Raw genomic sequence first — 18005 nt, forward strand, 5'->3', positions numbered from 1 at the left:
TCTTAATTGGGATGACTTCAAAATTTCTTATTCATTCCATTCAGCCTGCTATGCTTTGTTCTTATGCCACTTGATTGTTGTCATGTACTTATACATTTCTATTCATAAGTCCGTTCTTGTAGTAACCGAGAAAATACCAATATTAATGTTTCACACACACACACACACACACACACGCACACACACATCGTGTCATTACAAAGACTCACTTTGTTTACACACGTGAGTCAAAAACGAGATACAAAAGTGCTACTTTCCCCTCTCCCCCTTCCCCTCTCCACGAACACAAACGCATCCAAAACATGTTTAAAGTTACTTCCCTTAAAACATGTTCAAAGGTACTTCCCTTAAAACATGTTTAAAGTTACTTCCCTTAAAGCATGTTTAGAGTTACTTCCCTTGCGCATTCGGCATGGCTTTCTAAGTGGTCGATATTGAACCAGACGATACGTATTTTGACAGACTGTGTAAGTTCTTTATATCATAATATCATACTGTTAAGAACCCAAAATAGATTTGAAGGGGCCTATAAATTCAAGTTAACATTTCGTAGCATTGAAGTGGCCGGATCTGGATAAGGAAAATGTGTCATTGGCATCGATCATGTTTTGCGTTCGTGCAACTTTTACATGGCGTAAGGTGGCAGCCCGGTAACTAAGGTTTGGAAACTAGCCTCGAATAAAGATATTAATCGCAACCATTTTACAATACAAACTGGGTTGGAACAAAATAAATTCTAGTTTGATACTTGTTTTATATTTTGTATGAATCGATGGAGTAGAAACACACACACACACACACACTGTTCCCCCCTCCCCCTGCCCCCACACACATGCAAATTAAAGATTCTGTCGTCCTTGTTAGCGTTCAGTGGGTTATGCAAAAATGAACTTATCCAGCATCCAAAGTCTTGAAACAAGAATGTGATGATGGCTGCCTCGATGTCAAAGTAAAAACAATCATACACAAAAATATATATGTAAAAGCACACTTGTTTTAAGAGTCAAAGTCATCAGTGAAAGTGTGAGTTACAGTCCACAAACACAGAAAAAGGCAGATGAAGAATGTACTGAATTTTCCCCAGCTGGCTTATCCCTTTTATATTTTTTGTTTTGTTTTTGTTTGTGTGTGAATGTGTATGTTCACTGTTGTCAACCAGTATGTATATATGAAAGGATGAAAAGTGTAACAATAAAGAGATAAAAAAAAACAAAAAAAAAACTCTTCAATGACAGAACGTGATCAGAACAACAGGAAATGTGTAGCATCATTCAAAAGGTTGTGTGAACAAATTATACAGTACAACATGGAAGCAAATTGCATATTGCATACAGGAAATAACTCACATATTTTTTACTACACAAGCAAACCAGCAAATTTTGTGGCCCAAATCTTCCCAGTCCATGAGCTGATATATATATATATATATATATATATATGTAATGTATCATAATTTCTGTTTATATCTGTGTCAGAGAGTTTCTGCCACACATATTTGACAAAATGGGGCGTTCGTCCAAGGACAAGAGAGACGTTTATTACAGACTGGCCAAGGAAGAGGGGTGGAGAGCAAGAAGTGCATTCAAACTGCTGCAGATCAATGATGACTTCAATATTTTTGAAGGTATGTCATGTATATATATGTTTTTGGTATAATTTTTGATGTAATGTATGTGCATGTACGTGTGTTTCCTTACACATAGATTGTTATTTATTTGATGTTTATTTAGTTTGATTTAGAGTCATGTATATAAATCGACACAGATTACACAAACACACAGCAGACAGACTGATGCAAACACACACAACACACATAGATGCAGACACAAAAAGAGAGTAACCACACACACACACACACACACACACACACATACACATACATACATACATACACACAAACTCGAGTTCTCTCTGTGTGTTTCTCCCCCCCCCCACCCCCTCTCTCTCTCTGTGTCCTCTTACACACTCTCGCAACATCTGATTGGCAGTAAAACAGTATTGATGGTCCAGATGTACAGTGACAGTAATACCTGCCATGTTGTTACCTGACAGGAGTGAAGCGTGTGGTGGATCTGTGTGCGGCCCCCGGCAGCTGGAGTCAGGTGCTCTCCAAAAAACTCATGTCAGTATATGTATGTATGTATGTATGTATGTTTGTATGTATGTAAGTATGTATGTATGTATGTATGTATATCAGTCTTAGACAATAATGGTGGTGATTCTTTTGTTGTGGCTGTCGATATTTTATAAAAATAATGGTGGATCAACCACAAGGATTCTGTGGTGATGTTTAAGCTTCTTATTATGTTTTCTAAGATATGTTTATAAATAATGTGATGGGGGAGGTTTAAATTACCGAGTATCTTAGAAGGCACTCTTTGATTTGTAAATTTAAGAAAATGATGTCATACTTTGCACTTGACATGTAATTCATGTAGTGTTTGTGCTTGACGTTAATTCATGTGAGTGTTGTTGTCATGTTTTGCCTCTGTGTTGGCCTTGATTATGTTCGCTTTGATTCCTTATAGTCCTCAAAACCTCACAAGGGATGAAAAGAAATAATGTCTCAATTTATGATTCTTTGAACAGACTGTCAGTTCTAACATCTTGTGTATATTTTTGCTGTTTGCAGTTATATTGTACTGATATAAGTTATATTATGGTTATGTGATATTTGATATTCAGCAGGTTTAGTTTAGAAATATGGCAATGCCTATGATGTAGTGTAAAGCATTACAACTATTCGCTGTTGCTGTCAGCAATTTGCATTAATGAACACTTTATTTGTCACATAAACTTGTTGTCTGTAAGCGTGTACATATTAATATGCTACAGATTTAATCAGAAACAATCATTTACACAGTGATACATATATCATCCAATACAAGTTAGATGGAGTTCATGTCTTATATTGTGACAGGAGGTTAGAGAGAGAATTATTTAAGAATGATGTCATGATCATGGCACGAGTTAGCTGGAGAAGCTAATGATACAGGTTAAAGCACGAATCACACAGACCTGATGAAGGTGCATGCTGTATAGTTGGCTGTCCTGTAACATGACAGAGGTTCTGAAGGAGAGAAGAGTGACGCAAAGATAGTGGCCGTCGATCTTCAGGCCATGGCCCCCATTCCTGGAGTCATCCAACTGCAGGGGGACATCACCAAGGTGCTGCACTGTCATTTAAAAACTTTTTTTATATATATTTTTTTTTAGCAGAATTGTTATCTATATTTATTTATTTATCTGTTGTCTGTGCATCTTGTCCATCCTATGTAAAGAGATTTATATCAACCCTTTCAGCACTGTGTGAATCACACCTTGTGCAGTCTTCCCTATCTAGGAGGGTTTTTGAAGTATTTGTTTGATGATTTAAAAAAAATATGTAAAAAACAACAACAACAACAACAACAAAAACTCCGAAAAGACAGGTGATCTGTATCACTGGTGAACATTGTCTCACCTTACAATATTTGATGAAGATAATTTTACTGAGTATCATTGTCAGGATCAAATTCACTTTGTACATCTTGGAAACATGGTTTCCTAGCCATAATCAGAGAACTTGCAAAAATTGTGCTTGAAAATGCTTGGACTGTGCTTTAATTTTGTCAGTTTAGTTGCCCAGAAGTTCATCAAGATTTGTGTCCCTTCCCTATATGTTTATATTTAGTGAAAAGGATTGGATGCCTGAGTATTGCTTGGGCATACATGTTAGAAGTTGATATGTGAGGAATGAGTTCTTTGGACATATTTTGGATACATGTTTCTCTTTGCCCTTTAACTACTCTAAGGGACCATGACAGGTGGTGTAAAAAGTGCATTAGATGCTACATTTGTGTGTGTATGTGTGTGTGTGTGTGTGTGTTTGTGCATTCATTTGTACATGTTGTTCTGTATGTGTGAATGTGTGTGTGCATGTGTGAGGAAGCCTTTGTTTGCCTCTGTGTATATATATATATATGTGTGTATTTCTGTAGTTTTAAGTTTGTTTGTGCTTTTCTTTTCAGAAATCCACAGCCCAAGAAATCATTCAGCATTTTGAAGGAGAGCAGGCAGATTTGGTGATTTGTGATGGGGCACCTGATGGTAAGTACCCTGACTACAGTTTGTTGATTATTTTATTGTCTGTCATTGTAGTGTAAACATTCATGATCTTTACTTCATGTGTACCCAGACTAAATGGTAGCTACAAGTTGCTGATCATTTTGTTTTCAATTATTGTAGTGTAAACAGACATTTTTCATGTAATTCAAAATTGATTTGCAGTTTAGAAGTAAGTGTTAATATTGTGTGTGTTTATTATATTAATGTTAAATCTGTGGGGTAAACATCTTCATTTCACTTAAACTAATTTGCATTTCTGAAGTTGGTACTGTGTAAATAAATAAAGTGACAGTGCAAGAGTGGGCTGTTTGAAAGAAATTGATAATTGTGCTTTATTTAGAAGTGCACAATACCTGACTTTATACCATTTTGTAAGTGCATCACATGGCAGCTTATTTGATTTAGTTATGTGCACATGTTCCATTGTCAGAAAAACAACAATGACAGAATGGTTTCTTCCTCCTCTGCCTGTGTTTTGATCATAAAATTACAAAATGCATGAAAACCATTTCTTTTCCATTAACCCTTTCGCTGCCAGGAAAATAAGATTTAAGTGAAATCTATTTGCCAGGGTTTTTTCACAAAAAACGGGTATAAATTTTCAAAAAATTCTGTGCTCTTTGTTATTGGAGAAAGACCCATAAAAGTATATATTTTCTGAAAGGTAAATGAATAAAGAATACAAAACACATGCTGTTTCCCCATTTTATATATTTTTAGTGACATGCTGTTGTTTTGAAATCAGTGTTTTGTTTTTTGTCACATTTTCAACTTGTTCATTACAAACATTAGTCAGGTAATTTGCACAAAAACATCATATTTTCTGGACAAATGGATATCTGCAAACACAAAATCATACTAGAACAACCACAATATATATATATATTTTTTTAAGAGATAGATACACAATACATTGTGACTTCTCCAAGTGATAAGATGGATGTGAGGCCACGCCCCCTCAGTCTCCACCCCCCTCCTCCTCACCCCTCTCACACGGTCACTTGATTCAGTTCTCATCAGACCGCGTTGGCTGTGTGCCAAGAATATCGCTCTGCTGCTAATTCGGTCATCTGTCGTCTGCTAACACCTGCACAGCCAGCATCACTCACTGACAGTCGCATCTTGGACACTCTCTTGATTACTCCCTTTATTTTCTATCAGATCGTCCTATAAATGTTCATCACTATCTTCTCCTTCGAATTTACGCTTCAATTCTTTCTGAGCATCAGCTAACGAAAGAAATCATGGTTGATTTAGTTCGTCACGATCGCATGTCTTGAGCACGGTGTCAGTCCGACATTTTGTTGAGCGAGCGAGGAGAGAAGTCAGGCAAACACTTGGACAGTGACCCAACCAAAACGTTCAAATAAAGGACTGCTTCATGACGTAGATGGGGTTTCTAGCTATGAATAGAATCTAGAGAGATTCCCCAGGCTAAAGGTACCACTATTTTTGCCAAGGAAGTGAATGCAAACCAGGGAAAAGTCAGAATATTTTGATGACGAGTTATCTCGTCATGCAGGCAGCGAAGCATACATGCTTGCCATGACGAGTTATCTCATCATGCAGGCAGCCTAGGGGTTAATAGAGCACAATGTCTGTGAAAAAAAAGAAAAGCAAAAAGGTGTATGATAAAATTGTAAGAGTTTTTTTTTTATATCAAGTATATTGCCCACATATTTTTTCCTTAATATTTATTTGACAGAATTTGATTAATGGAGGGTGGTCCTATATTGCATGAATATTATTTATACCTGAGTGTAGTGTGTGTGTATGTGGACTTAGAGAGGATAATTCTGTGTATATCAGTGATCAAGTTGGAAATCTGAGCAAGATCATATGTCCTTTGTTGCTGTTAAAGCTATTTACTGCTATTGTTGTTACTCATGGTATTCCTTCCTGAGTTCCCCCCCCCCCCCCCCCTTGTCTCTCTTCACACTCTGTGTCTTTCCCTCTATTCTGTGTCTTTTTCTCTGTGTGTCTCAGTGACAGGCCTGCACGACATTGACGAGTACATTCAGGCACAGCTTCTGCTGGCAGTAAGTGTGTTCACCAAAATTTGCTGTGAAAAGCAGAATATTATTCTTTGACTGTTCCCAAATGTTTCAGTGTGTGTTTGTGTGCATGTCTGCATGCGCGTGAGCGTGTGTGTGTGTGCAGAAAATCTGGTAGTAGTGATGATTGTGAAGGAGCAATGTATGGATGTTAAAGATTGGTTTTGTCATGATTACAAATAAACTGAAATTATATATATGCAAAAAAGGTGTAAATGCACCAAAATAGGAGAATAATGTATTGAAATCGTAGAAAGGAAACTAATGAACCACAGAGAAGAAAAATATATTGAAATCTCAAAAAGAGATATAAATGTTTCAAATATATGAATACTGAAATCTAAAAAACAAACAAAAACAACAACAAATGACATTGATGCACCATATTGGAGAAAAACTGGTTGAAAATTGGAGAAAAAAATGCATTGAAATCCCCAGAAGACATAAGTGCACAGTGTAGGATCATTAAATTGAAAAAATGCAGAGATGTGATTTGGGACTCCTCACAAGTTTTCTCCAAAGTCTTAGAACTCCAACAGTAATTCATGGGACAAGTCTATTAGAAACGTGGAAGGCCTCAGCATCAAATTGATAACTTAGCCATATATCGACATTTCACTGAATGTTGTCATGCCCATTTGCATGTTTATGTGTGCATGAACATGTGAGAGAGAGTCAGTTTGTGAAAGTATGATTTTTGTTTAAACAGATAACATGACTGTCTTTGATGTTTGTAGTTTTCTGTTGGCAGCAGTTGTTTAAAGCAAAACTATTTTACCTAACTATAATATCATTGTAGATTTGTGTGTGTGTGTGTGTGTGTGTGTGTGTGTGTGTGTCATGCAACAGTAGCAGCTATTATACAGACACTTACTTTGGTTTTGTTTTTCGCAGGCTTTGAATATTACAACCCATGTGCTGAAACAGGGAGGAACTTTTGTTGCAAAGGTAATAATCATTTATCTTGACAATACAGCAGCCCCATTAAGAATGAATCCAAGGAACTGGTTTTGTGTTTATTGTCATTGCATTCAGCTGAGATTCAGATGCTTTGGATGAATATTTCCTGCAGAGATTCAGATACTTCTCATGGAATAATTTTCATTAGATTCAGAAACTTCTGATAAAATGTTTTTCTTTCTGACTTTTTATAGCATCCAAATGACAAAGGGAAAATGGAACATACTATAATTATGTTGAGTGTATCGAGGGATATTGGACAGGTTAGTACAGCTCAAGTACAATGCAATTTCACCATTGATAATGGTATTAATATGTCACTGTCAAATATCATGGCAGGTCCTTTTTTTTTCTTATGTTAGTAAGAAACTAGTGATAAAGAGACACTGTGGCAAAATCAGGTGTTGGACATCTGATTCAGCAATCAGAGTTTGAGGTCCTGTTTCTTCATTCTGTCATTTCCCTGGGAAAAGCATGTTATTCTCTGTTGTCTGGTTTGCCTGCTTCATCCATTCAGTCTCTTCAGCGCATACAAAACTCTGCTGCCCGACTCATCCTCAGAAAGAAAAGATCTGAACACATCACTCCTCTTTTGCAACATCTCCACTGGTTCCCTGTCTCACACAGAATAAAGTACAGGATCAGCACTCTATGTTATAAATGTATTCACAAATCTGCCCCTTCCTGTCTCTGCAGCTGCCTTCTCCTCAACACTCCATCTCACTCACTATGATCGGTTTTGGATCCACTCTGTTTACGCATACCCAGATTCAAACACTCGACTGTTGGCCGCCGTTCTTTGTCTCTGGACCTTGCAATTGGAATGAACTTCCTCTTTCGCCTCGTCAAGTCTCCACACTCAGCTCTTTCAAGTCTGGCCTTAAAACCCACCTCTTCCCAAAATAGCCTCCCTCCCCTGCCTCTTCCTTGCCTTCAGTTTCTCCAGTTTTAGAGTTACGCATGCGTGTGAATGACTGGTGCGAAAGCGCTTTGATTTGTCTCTGCACAAGATTCAGTGCTATATAAATACCATTATTATAATTATTATTATTTTCCTCGCTCAATGCTTACCTGACTTCGGCTGCGGAAGGTAAAAGCATCAGAAGGAGAGGATTGGGCCCCGCTTCCCTGTGCCAAGCCCTTGACAAAGTGAATATGAATTCACTGCCCCTATGGTTGTAAAAGGCTAGCGGACCTTTGACGTTTCCTTTCGTAACCAGCTACATACATGCAAGTATTGATAAAAAAAACACAAGTGTTATTGATTTTCCTCTATGAATGTTCTTATAATTTTTTCTCATCTACTTAGTGAATATATTTTTGTTTGCATTCCTGATTGCTTTGGTGTGTGAGAAAGTTGCTCTGTGTGCTTTAGTAAGAAGGTAGAGGTAGGGGCGGGTTTGTTGTGTGGGGAAAGGACAAGGTCAGGAAAATTGGAAACATTACCTTAATTACAGTAGTATACCCTGTGTGTGTGTGTGTGCGTGTGTCTGTGTGTGTGCATGTGTGTGTGTGTGTGCATGTGTGTGTGTGTGTGCATGTGCACATGCATATGTGTGTGTGTGTGCTTGTGTTTGCATGCATATGTGTGTGAGTGTGTGTGTGTGTTTATTAAGTAAAGATGATTATGATAGTTATCTTCATCATCAGTTCCAACTCAATGTGACTAATGTTGCATCTGTTGCAGATTTTCCGTGGGAAAGATGTGACACTGCTATACTCTCAGCTCAAGGTCTTCTTTCCCATGGTCACAGTCCATAAACCTCGTAGCAGCAGAAATTCTAGCATTGGTATGATCTCTATGAGTCTGAGAAAGCGACATGGAAACGAAAAGAAGTGTGGATATATGTACATGATTTGTGTGTGTGTGTGTGTGTGTGTGCGTGCATGTGTTTGTGCGTGCGCGCGCGTGTGTATGTATGTGTGTGTGTGTGTGTGCGTGCGTGCATTGGACTGTGTTTGTGTGTGTGCATATGTGTGAGCATGTTTATATTTGTGTGTGCATATGTACACACACGTCAGTTATATGTTAGAATATTCATTGGTCACAGCTGTATGCATACATATGCATGGAGATATGACATGATTGATCAGAATCTAAAGTCAGAGATCAGAAGATATCTCTGTGTGTGTGTGTGTGTGTGTGTGTGTGTGTGTGTGTGTGTCCCTGTTTTCCTATAGCGCCTGGAGCCCTATTTAGATAACAGGAGCTACAAAAATTCATATTTTTGTTATAACTATCATTATCGTTATTATTTTCATATAGTGTATTGCAGACTGTGTTGGTTTCAGAGGCCTTTGTGGTGTGTCAGAACTACAGCCCTCCCAAAGACTATGTACCCAACATGTCCAACCCTCTGCTGGATCATCATTATGGTGGGTGACACTGTCTGTAGTGTTGTTCCCTGTCTGTCTGTGTGTTTGCATAATTATGTCTGTCTTTTGTTCCCTGTCTGTGTCTTTGTATAATTTTGTCCGTCGTTCCCTGTCTGTCTGTGTGTTTGCATAATTATGTCTGTATTTCGTTCCCTGTCTGTGTGTTTTTATAATTTTGTCTGTCTGTCGTTCCCTGTCTGTGTGTTTTTATAATTTAGTCTGTCTGTCGTTCCCTGTCTGTCTGTGTGTTTGCATGATTATGTCTGTCTGTCGTTCCCTGTCTGTGTGTTTGCATAATTATGTCTGTCTGTCGTTCCCTGTCTGTGTGTTTGCATAATTATGTCTGTCTGTCGTTCCCTGTCTGTCTGTGTGTTTGCATAATTATGTCTGTCTGTCGTTTCCTGTCTGTCTGTTTGCATAATGATGTCTGTCTGTCGTTCCCTGTCTGTCTGTGTGTTTACATGATTATGTCTGTCTGTCGTTCCATGTCTGTCTGTGTGTTTGCATGATTATGTCTGTCTGTCATTCCCTGTCTGTGTGTTTGCATAATTATGTCTGTCTGTCGTTCCCTGTCTGTCTGTGTGTTTGCATAATTGTGTCTGTCTGTCGTTCCTGTCTGTCTGTGTGTTTGTATAATTATGTCTGTCTGTCATTCCCTGTCTTTGTGTTTGCATAATTATGTCTGTCTGTCGTTCCCTGTCTGTGTGTTTGCATAATTTTGTCTGTCTGTCGTTTCCTGTCTGTGTGTTTGCATAAGTATGTCTGTCTGTCGTTCCCTGTCTGTCCGTGTGTTTGTATAATTTTGTCTGTCGTTTCCTGTCTGTCTGTGTGTTTGCATGATTATGTCTGTCTGTCGTTCCCTGTCTGTCTGTGTGTTTGCATGATTATGTCTGTCTGTCGTTCCCTGTCTGTCCGTGTGTTTGCATAATTATGTCTGTCTGTCATTCCCTGTCTGTCCGTGTGTTTGTATGTCTGTCGTTCCCTGTCTGTCTTTGTGTTTGCATAATTATGTCTGTCTGTCGTTCCCTGTCTGTTTGTGTGTTTGCATGATTATGTCTGTCTGTCGTTCCCTGTCTGTTTGTGTGTTTGCATGATTATGTCTGTCTGTCGTTCCCTGTCTGTTTGTGTGTTTGCATGATTATGTCTGTCTGTCGTTCTCTGTCTGCGTGTTTGTATGATTATGTCTGTCTGTCGTTCCCTGTCTCTGTGTGTGTGTGTGTGTGTGTGATTATGTCCGTTTGTTGTTCAAAGACTGTAAGTTCAGACTAGCTGTAAGGAAATAGTAGATTTACAGTGTATGATTTTAATATGCTGTAGTTAGCATATTATAATGATGCTCTTACTTGCAGATGTACAGATATACACATCACGTGCATGAGCACACATGAAAATGTGCACACATAATAGTTACTCACTAAACACACCAAGTCAGGAGTATATAATTTCTCTTATCATCTCCGAACAGATGTAGATTTCAACAGTCTGGAAGGACCTAACAGAGTCATCGTTCCATTTTTGGCATGTGGAGATCTGAGTGGATTTGATTCTGACAAAACCTACCCACTGCAGGTAAACTTTCATGCTCTGTTTGCGAGGATGAATGAGGGTGTCACCTGTGTATGTGTGTGTGTGTGTGTGTGTGTGTGTGTGCGTGCGTGCGCGCGCATGCATGTGTTGTTGAAAGTGGTGAAACAAACTTGAAACACTTCTTTCTTCTCTCTCTCTCTCTCTTTTTTTTATTTTTTTTAAATGTTGAATATTATAATGGTGGTATTGGGTTGGTACATCAAGGTGATTATGTACCATTTTACTTGAAAGCTATTGTATTAATGTTATATTTATGCATTAAAAATGTATTTGGTAATAGTGATGATGATGATGATAGCAGTAATGATAATGATGATAATAATTATAATGATAACAACAGCAATGATAATATTGAGTGTGTGTGTGTGTGTGTGTGTGTGTGTGTGTGTGTATATATATATATATATATATATATATATATGGCAATAGTAAAAAAAGCAGCAGTGTTAGTAGTACTACTAGTTGTAATAGTAGTAGTTTATTATTATTGTTGCTACTGGAGCTCTAGATAATAATCATTATGTATTATGTTGGTACTGATCACAGACAGTTCGGCATTCCAAACTGGTTAGTTTTCTAAAGGAGAAAAACAACAACAAAACTCTTCAGTCTGTTCCCATCACAGCTTGAAGAGGGAGCAGAGTACAGTTACCATGAACCCACGCAATCTCCCATCAACCCTCCGTACAAAGAGGCCTGTTACCTGCGTAAGAACGACCTGCTGGCAAAACCCTCCGCCCAACCCAAAGACTGCGCCGTGCAGACCTCGCAGGGATCACCAGCCACTGTGTCAGACATGCCAGAGACACCAGCTGCAGCAGGCACTTTGGACTGAGCTGCTTTCCTTTCTTTCTGTTGTTTTGCTGGACAGTAAATGAGTGATTGCTGACGTTATGTGATTCTGTGGGCTGTATGAGAAAGAGAGTAAAAGAGAGGGAGAAAAGAAAAATGAAAGTTGCATTCATTTGTTTGCAGTGTGTGTGTGTGTGTGTGTGTGTGTGTGTGTGTGTGAGATTTTCAGATGGGTGACCTTAAAATGATTGAGATTGAGAAAGGGGTGCATGTTTGGCGAGAAAGAAAGGAAAGGGGTGGCTGGGCAAGGGTGGGAAGAACCAGGTCTGGAGATTTTTTCTGTTAAATTCAAGAACATCCACCATCACTTTAATGTTCCCCATGGTACAGTGTCCCACATGTCTTCAAGGGAGTAGTGGCCACAGTGGTTGTTGTGTGTGTATATATCCACAAGAAACAACTTAACATCCATACTAGGACCAGAACAGGTCATTTTTCCCAGCTGTGGTCTTAAAGAAATCTGAAATCGGACTGACGCCGTGATATAAGGTCTGGAAAATGGCAATTCTTATTGTTTTATATACAATTGTGAAGGTATTTTAACATTTTGAGACTGCAACTAAAAATGCCAGTCTAATCCCTGTGCCAAGAATAAAGTGATATAGCACATGCTGTGTTGTGGAAAGTGAAGATATATCAGAATAGGAGAAAATTACATATACATGGCTTCACCAGTTCATCAGGTGTTCTTTGTTTACTACCTTCATTTGCATTTGCTTGGTCTTCATTTGTATGGATGGACGTATATTTGTGCATGTCTGGCTTGCATTAATATGTAGATGGATTGTGCTTATTTGTATGTGTGTGTGTGTGTGTGTGTGTGTGTGTGTGATGTGGTGGTATGAGAAAAGAACTATCTGGGCAGTTCTTTGTAATAAAATGAAATTTTGGAAACAATATATGGATATGTGTTCGAGTATTTTAATTATTTTTAATTGTTTATTGTACTTGAATGGAGCCTTCTAGTTCTACAGAACATAATATTATGTCCGCTCTTTCATTCACACACACACACACACACACACACACACACACACACATTTGTCTCACATGCACATATATTTTCTTTCTTTCTTCCTGAGTGTATTGTTGTCTCTATGTCAAACACTAACTTCTGTTATTGAACTTGTCAACACTGTCCATCTTCTGAACAGTTTTAACAATAATCAGTGGTAAAATAATGTGTTCACCAGCACTCATCCATGTGCAAAGGCATTCACAGACACAGACTCACACATACTCACACACACATTCACATAATGCACAAACAACTGATCCACACACTGATGCACAAACATGGACATAGACATGCATATGCCTCTTGCACATGCATGCTCTCAGAAATTCCTGCATGCCCAACAACCACACACAGACATTAGCTCTTTTCGTTGATTGTCAATAATATTCTCATGCACATCATGATACTATTCTTTGTTTCACAATGCCTTGTATCCCCCTCACATTTCATTTCATACATTGAGGCTTACACAAACACAGATATACACTTGCACTCACACATATGCATTCATACATGCACACATGTACACTCACACCTATCTTTTAGCAGCAGCAGCATCCATCCATCTTATAAGACAATGGGCTGTGCATGTTGGTGAGCATGCCTTGGACCTTGAACACTACTGTCTGTGACGGTTGAAGAATCCAGTCCCAAAGTCTCCTATGCAGACCTTGTGCTGGAAATTTGAACTAACTAGATGGGCAACAGCATGTGCTTCATACAAATGTATGCAGTTTATCTTTATATTTTTCTGTAATCTAACAGACATAATTCTTCAGGATAATCACTTCAATCGTCTATGATATTATAATATTTATTACACCTAAAATCATATCATTTGTGAAGTTAATATTACAAGGACAAGGAGTTTACAGTCAAAGATCTAATGTTCGATATGTCACACTTTGAAAACCGGGAAAAACAACAACCACATGTACGTAACATCCAGTCATGGATTTAAAACTATTTTCATCAATTGATAAATTAAAACTACTACTACCAATAATAATGATAAAAATAATAATGATGATGATGATATTATTATGATCAATTTTATCATATTATAATTAGTCATTCGGATGAGACGATAAACTGAGGTCCCATGTGCAGCACGCACTCAGCGCACATAAAAGAACCCACGGCAACAAAAGGGTTGTTCCTGGCAAAATTCTGTAGAAAAATCCACTTCCATAGGAAACAAATAAAACTGCACCCCCCCCCCCCCCCCCCCCCCCCCCACCCCCTCCCCCCAAAAAAGGGTGGCGCTCTCCGGATTTCACACAGTGAGAAATCTGTTGTGATAAAAAGAAATACAAATTTTATACAAATACAAATATTATTATTATTATCATCATCATTATTTGCTTATTTATCTTCATTGTTGTCTTTTTTATTTATTTATTTATTATTATTATTATTATTACTACTACTTTTTAAAAATATTATATTTATTTATTTATTTATGTACACTTACAGTTGACTTCATCAAGTTTTTGCGCCTAATACATATTATTAGTAGTGGTAGTAGTTTTTTTTTTGTTGTTTTAAAAAAATGTATTTATCTATTATTTACTCACCCCTTATTTATTTTTATTTTAAAAATTTTTTTTTATTATTTTATTTTTTCTCAAGGCCTGACTAAGCGCGTTGGGTTACGCTGCTGGTCAGGCATCTGCTTGGCAGATGTGATGTAGCGAATATGGATTTGTCCGAACGCAGTGACGCCTCCTTGAGCTACTGAAACTGAATCATCATTATTATTATTATTATTATTATCAATTTTTCGAAAACTACAGGTGAAATTTTTGGGTGTAAAATGATCCGTTTATCTGTTTTCATTTTGTGCGGCTAAAAAATTACCCAACTCCGCCAATGTGCTAATGTTGATACCTGTGAACCATCCAAATCGTTACTCTGTTCCAGGCGTAACGCAGGACTGCAGACGAATTTCGTTACGTCATGGTCGTACCCGTTTAAAATACTTCAATCAATTGAATGACACATGCGAATGAGACAACATTGCTGAATATGATTCTACTTTTTCTTTTAAGTCAATAAGTTATTGACCATTAGATCAGTTGTATTTCTCCAATTATTTGCTGTTTGGTGTGAGTCGCTGTTGTCTCAGAAAGGCAAAAACAAAAAGCTGTCTGCTTCGCAGGTCAACTTCCGGTCCAAGCGCCAACCAAAAACATTCCAAACTTCCGAAAGAGCGACATCGAGAGACGTCGCAGGTGAGTCTTTGACAGGTTAGCAACTACTCGTCAGGTGATTTGAAAATGTAATTACATTGTGTTTTGCTTGCAACGTGACAGAATAGTTGCCCTACATTCATTGAAATACAAAAACGAGCTGTCTTCTGTCGGAGCCAGAAACAAACATCCATCCGTCCGTGAGAATGGAAACTGGTATCGCTTTCAGAATCGCCTGAAAACTTGTTTTTCAGGTTACCCACAAGAAAAAGCATCCAGAGACGAGAGAAAACGGCCGTGATGTGTAAAGCCGGTTAAAAGATAAGTAGAATATTATGGGGCAGAGGAGCTGTACTGTTTTCTAGTTTATCACGGCTTTTTTCAGACAAGTGGACGTTGGCCAGAAAAAAAAGTCACCAGTGACGCGCTTGGCATTGATGATTTATTTTTAGATTGTCGCGTCAATTGAAGTGTCGCGCTTACTCAGTGTCTTGTCAGGTGAGGTTCTTCGCTTATTCAGAAATTGTATGCGGTTTGTGCGACAGTGCTCCTTTTAGTGTGGATAAGACTTGTGTTTTGAGTGGAGAGGATTGGCACTGAGAATTGAGACTGTGGGTAAGCTTGATTAATTGAACATTGCAGTCAGTGCACCAGTCTTTGACCATTAGTCTGTCTCTCCAAGCAAGTTCGCTTGGTATAACTATTACGTATTATTTGTCTTCCATTCTTTACCATGCAGTTGTGCACACCTGTGTACTCAGACATATGTAGATATAACCACACACAGCCATTCATATCAGTGTCAGTGTCGCACACATACACACACACACACACACACACACACACACACACACACACACACAACGTGCATACATTTTGGAACACTCAATACTTAATTGCCATATAATCACTTGTCATTAGGAAAAATAGAGAGAAAAAAAAGTTTTTAAATAAGAAACAATATATACTGACAACCCTTTTTCTCAAATTAGGGAGTGAAAGTCAAATCTTCTGTAAAAGAAGAGTCTGCTGAGGGAGGAAAATAGTCTGCTGAGGGAGGAAAATGAAAACTTATAAAAGAGGGGCAAAAAATAACAACAGAGGGTGCTCAACTTCTCATTAGTTCCTCCTGAAGGGGAGGTACAGTGCACTAAACCAAAGGAAACAATGGTTGTATGATTCATGGTGGACTCTTGCAGTCTTTGAAAGCTTCTTCATACACGTTTGAGTCTTTCTCCACAATTGATGTTCTGTCTGAGAATAGCAAGCTGAAAGAGTCTTCCCGGCTCAAAATGGCTTTTTCATGCTTATTTTTTTTGCTATCATCCCTTTTTTTCCCCAAACAGATGGTGAAACAGTTAATAACTGTTGTAAAATTTATTTTAGCCTTTCTTTTATTACTGCGTTAGCCATTTTTTTTCTTCCAAATCCACTTTAATTTTTTTCTTTTACTCACCTTTTACTCCGTAATTTGAGCTGGCCCATGCTGGGCATGGATGCAAAGCTGAAGTGCTTTACAGATGAAATTGATAATATGATAAATGTATGATTTATACATAGTGTTGAGTCTTGGGCATAAACAAATTAATCAAAGTGCGTTCACACCTCTCAGTCATTCACACACATACGTCTCATTCAGAGGGATGAAAGATAAAATTTGTAACAAATCTGTATGCTGTGTAAATAAAAAACGAATCATGACAAAAGATAGAAATTATAAAAAAATCTATCTATACTTTGTAGAAAGAAAGCTTGAGAAACTGTAGATCAGAAAGAGGGATGGCAAGGGGAGCAAATTTGGTAGGAGGTATGTTTAAGGCAGATCTTGAAAGAGCAGATGACAGAGACTGACAAAGCAATAGGAGGAGCTTGTTCCAAGTAGGTCCATAGGCATTAAGAGGAGGAAAAAATCTTAAACATGGTTTTACTTTTAGTCATAAGTTTTAAAAGAAATTACAGGTGATCAATAGCAACATGGGTAGTCTATGTTAAAAAGAAACAGATCATACAGATCTTTGCTTTATGGGATTGTGAACATAGATCTTTCTGGCATGAACTGGAGGACTTTCTTATTAACCACTGCATTTGATAAAATGTAAATTTCAAGATATTCAACCATGATGATTTTCAGTGCAAGTGCAGATTTTTAAGATTCTGATTGATATTCTTAATATTACTGGTATTTACAAAATACTTTATCATCAGTGTAGATCTATAAAGAAAACCAGGCCAGCCATCATTGACTGTTTTGGAATAAAACTGAAAAAAGGTACCAAACTGAACTGCACAAATAAAACTCTACAACTAAAAGACTAGAAAATTTTTCTTTTTTAAATCCAACAAAATGAGTAATTTGTAAGTGGACAATATATAATGAATATGATTCTGTGGGCATAATAAATTGCTTAAAAGAGTTTTGCCTGGTACAGACATTTTTTGGGGGTTTTGGTACCTGCCTTAGTTGTTTACTAAATAATGTTTTTACATTTGCAGACAGTGTGAGGTAAGAGAGGGATGGGTAGAAGGAGGTGTTTGTATGAAGCTAGAAAAGGTTTAGAAAAAACACAACAACACACACTCAGAATTAAAGATTGGTTCAAAAGTATGATCAATTTTCATATCAAGAATACTTTTTCAAGCTAAGACCAATAATGTTGGATGGATGGTAGTGAAATTACATACTGAAATTATTAATTTGCTTTTACATTGTAAATATTTTCATTTCTCTTGGAAATAACTTTTTTTCTTGTACATGTAGCAGAAATAAGTGTATTGTTAAGAATAATAAAGATAGATAAACAGTACGTAAATCATTAAATGACTAATAGAAACACAGAACAGTCAAGCTTTCTCTCTTTA

At 37.6% G+C, this 18005-nt stretch overlaps 2 protein-coding genes across 3 annotated transcripts in view; both read left to right on the plus strand.

Moving 5' to 3' along the window:
- The first annotated feature begins 382 nt into the window (after positions 1–382).
- On the plus strand, positions 383–12566 carry LOC143287292 (tRNA (cytidine(32)/guanosine(34)-2'-O)-methyltransferase-like). The gene is made up of 11 exons (XM_076595235.1): positions 383–467; positions 1476–1624; positions 2053–2122; positions 3066–3168; positions 4011–4089; positions 6094–6146; positions 7056–7109; positions 8809–8911; positions 9414–9497; positions 10963–11066; positions 11710–12566. The coding sequence occupies exons 2-11, from the start codon at positions 1504–1506 to the stop codon at positions 11917–11919; spliced, it is 981 nt and encodes a 326-aa protein (XP_076451350.1). The 5' UTR covers positions 383–467; positions 1476–1503; the 3' UTR covers positions 11920–12566.
- A 2489-nt stretch (positions 12567–15055) lies between these two features.
- Positions 15056–18005, plus strand: part of LOC143287510 (uncharacterized) — a 53014-nt gene continuing 50064 nt past the window's right edge. Inside the window, exon 1 of one of the 2 annotated variants that reach the window (XM_076595544.1) lies at positions 15056–15188. The gene's annotated coding sequence lies outside the window, so the exon portion shown is untranslated. Of the gene's footprint in view, positions 15189–15665; positions 15762–18005 lie in introns of those variants that run through there. The other variant, XM_076595543.1, reaches the window with a different exon arrangement.

This window comes from Babylonia areolata, chromosome 11, assembly GCF_041734735.1.
Source record: "Babylonia areolata isolate BAREFJ2019XMU chromosome 11, ASM4173473v1, whole genome shotgun sequence".
Classification (NCBI taxonomy): domain Eukaryota; kingdom Metazoa; phylum Mollusca; class Gastropoda; order Neogastropoda; family Buccinidae; genus Babylonia; species Babylonia areolata.

What these genes read in the sequence shown, in the direction of transcription:
- LOC143287292 (XM_076595235.1), top strand. Translation starts at nt 1,504, where the DNA reads ATGGGGCGTTCGTCCAAGGACAAGAGAGACGTTTATTACAGACTGGCC. An exon ending in GTGCTCTCCAAAAAACTCAT is followed by an intron (nt 2,123 to 3,065) that starts GTCAGTATATGT and finishes GTAACATGACAG; the next exon opens with AGGTTCTGAAGGAGAGAAGA. An exon ending in TTGTGATGGGGCACCTGATG is followed by an intron (nt 4,090 to 6,093) that starts GTAAGTACCCTG and finishes TGTGTGTCTCAG; the next exon opens with TGACAGGCCTGCACGACATT.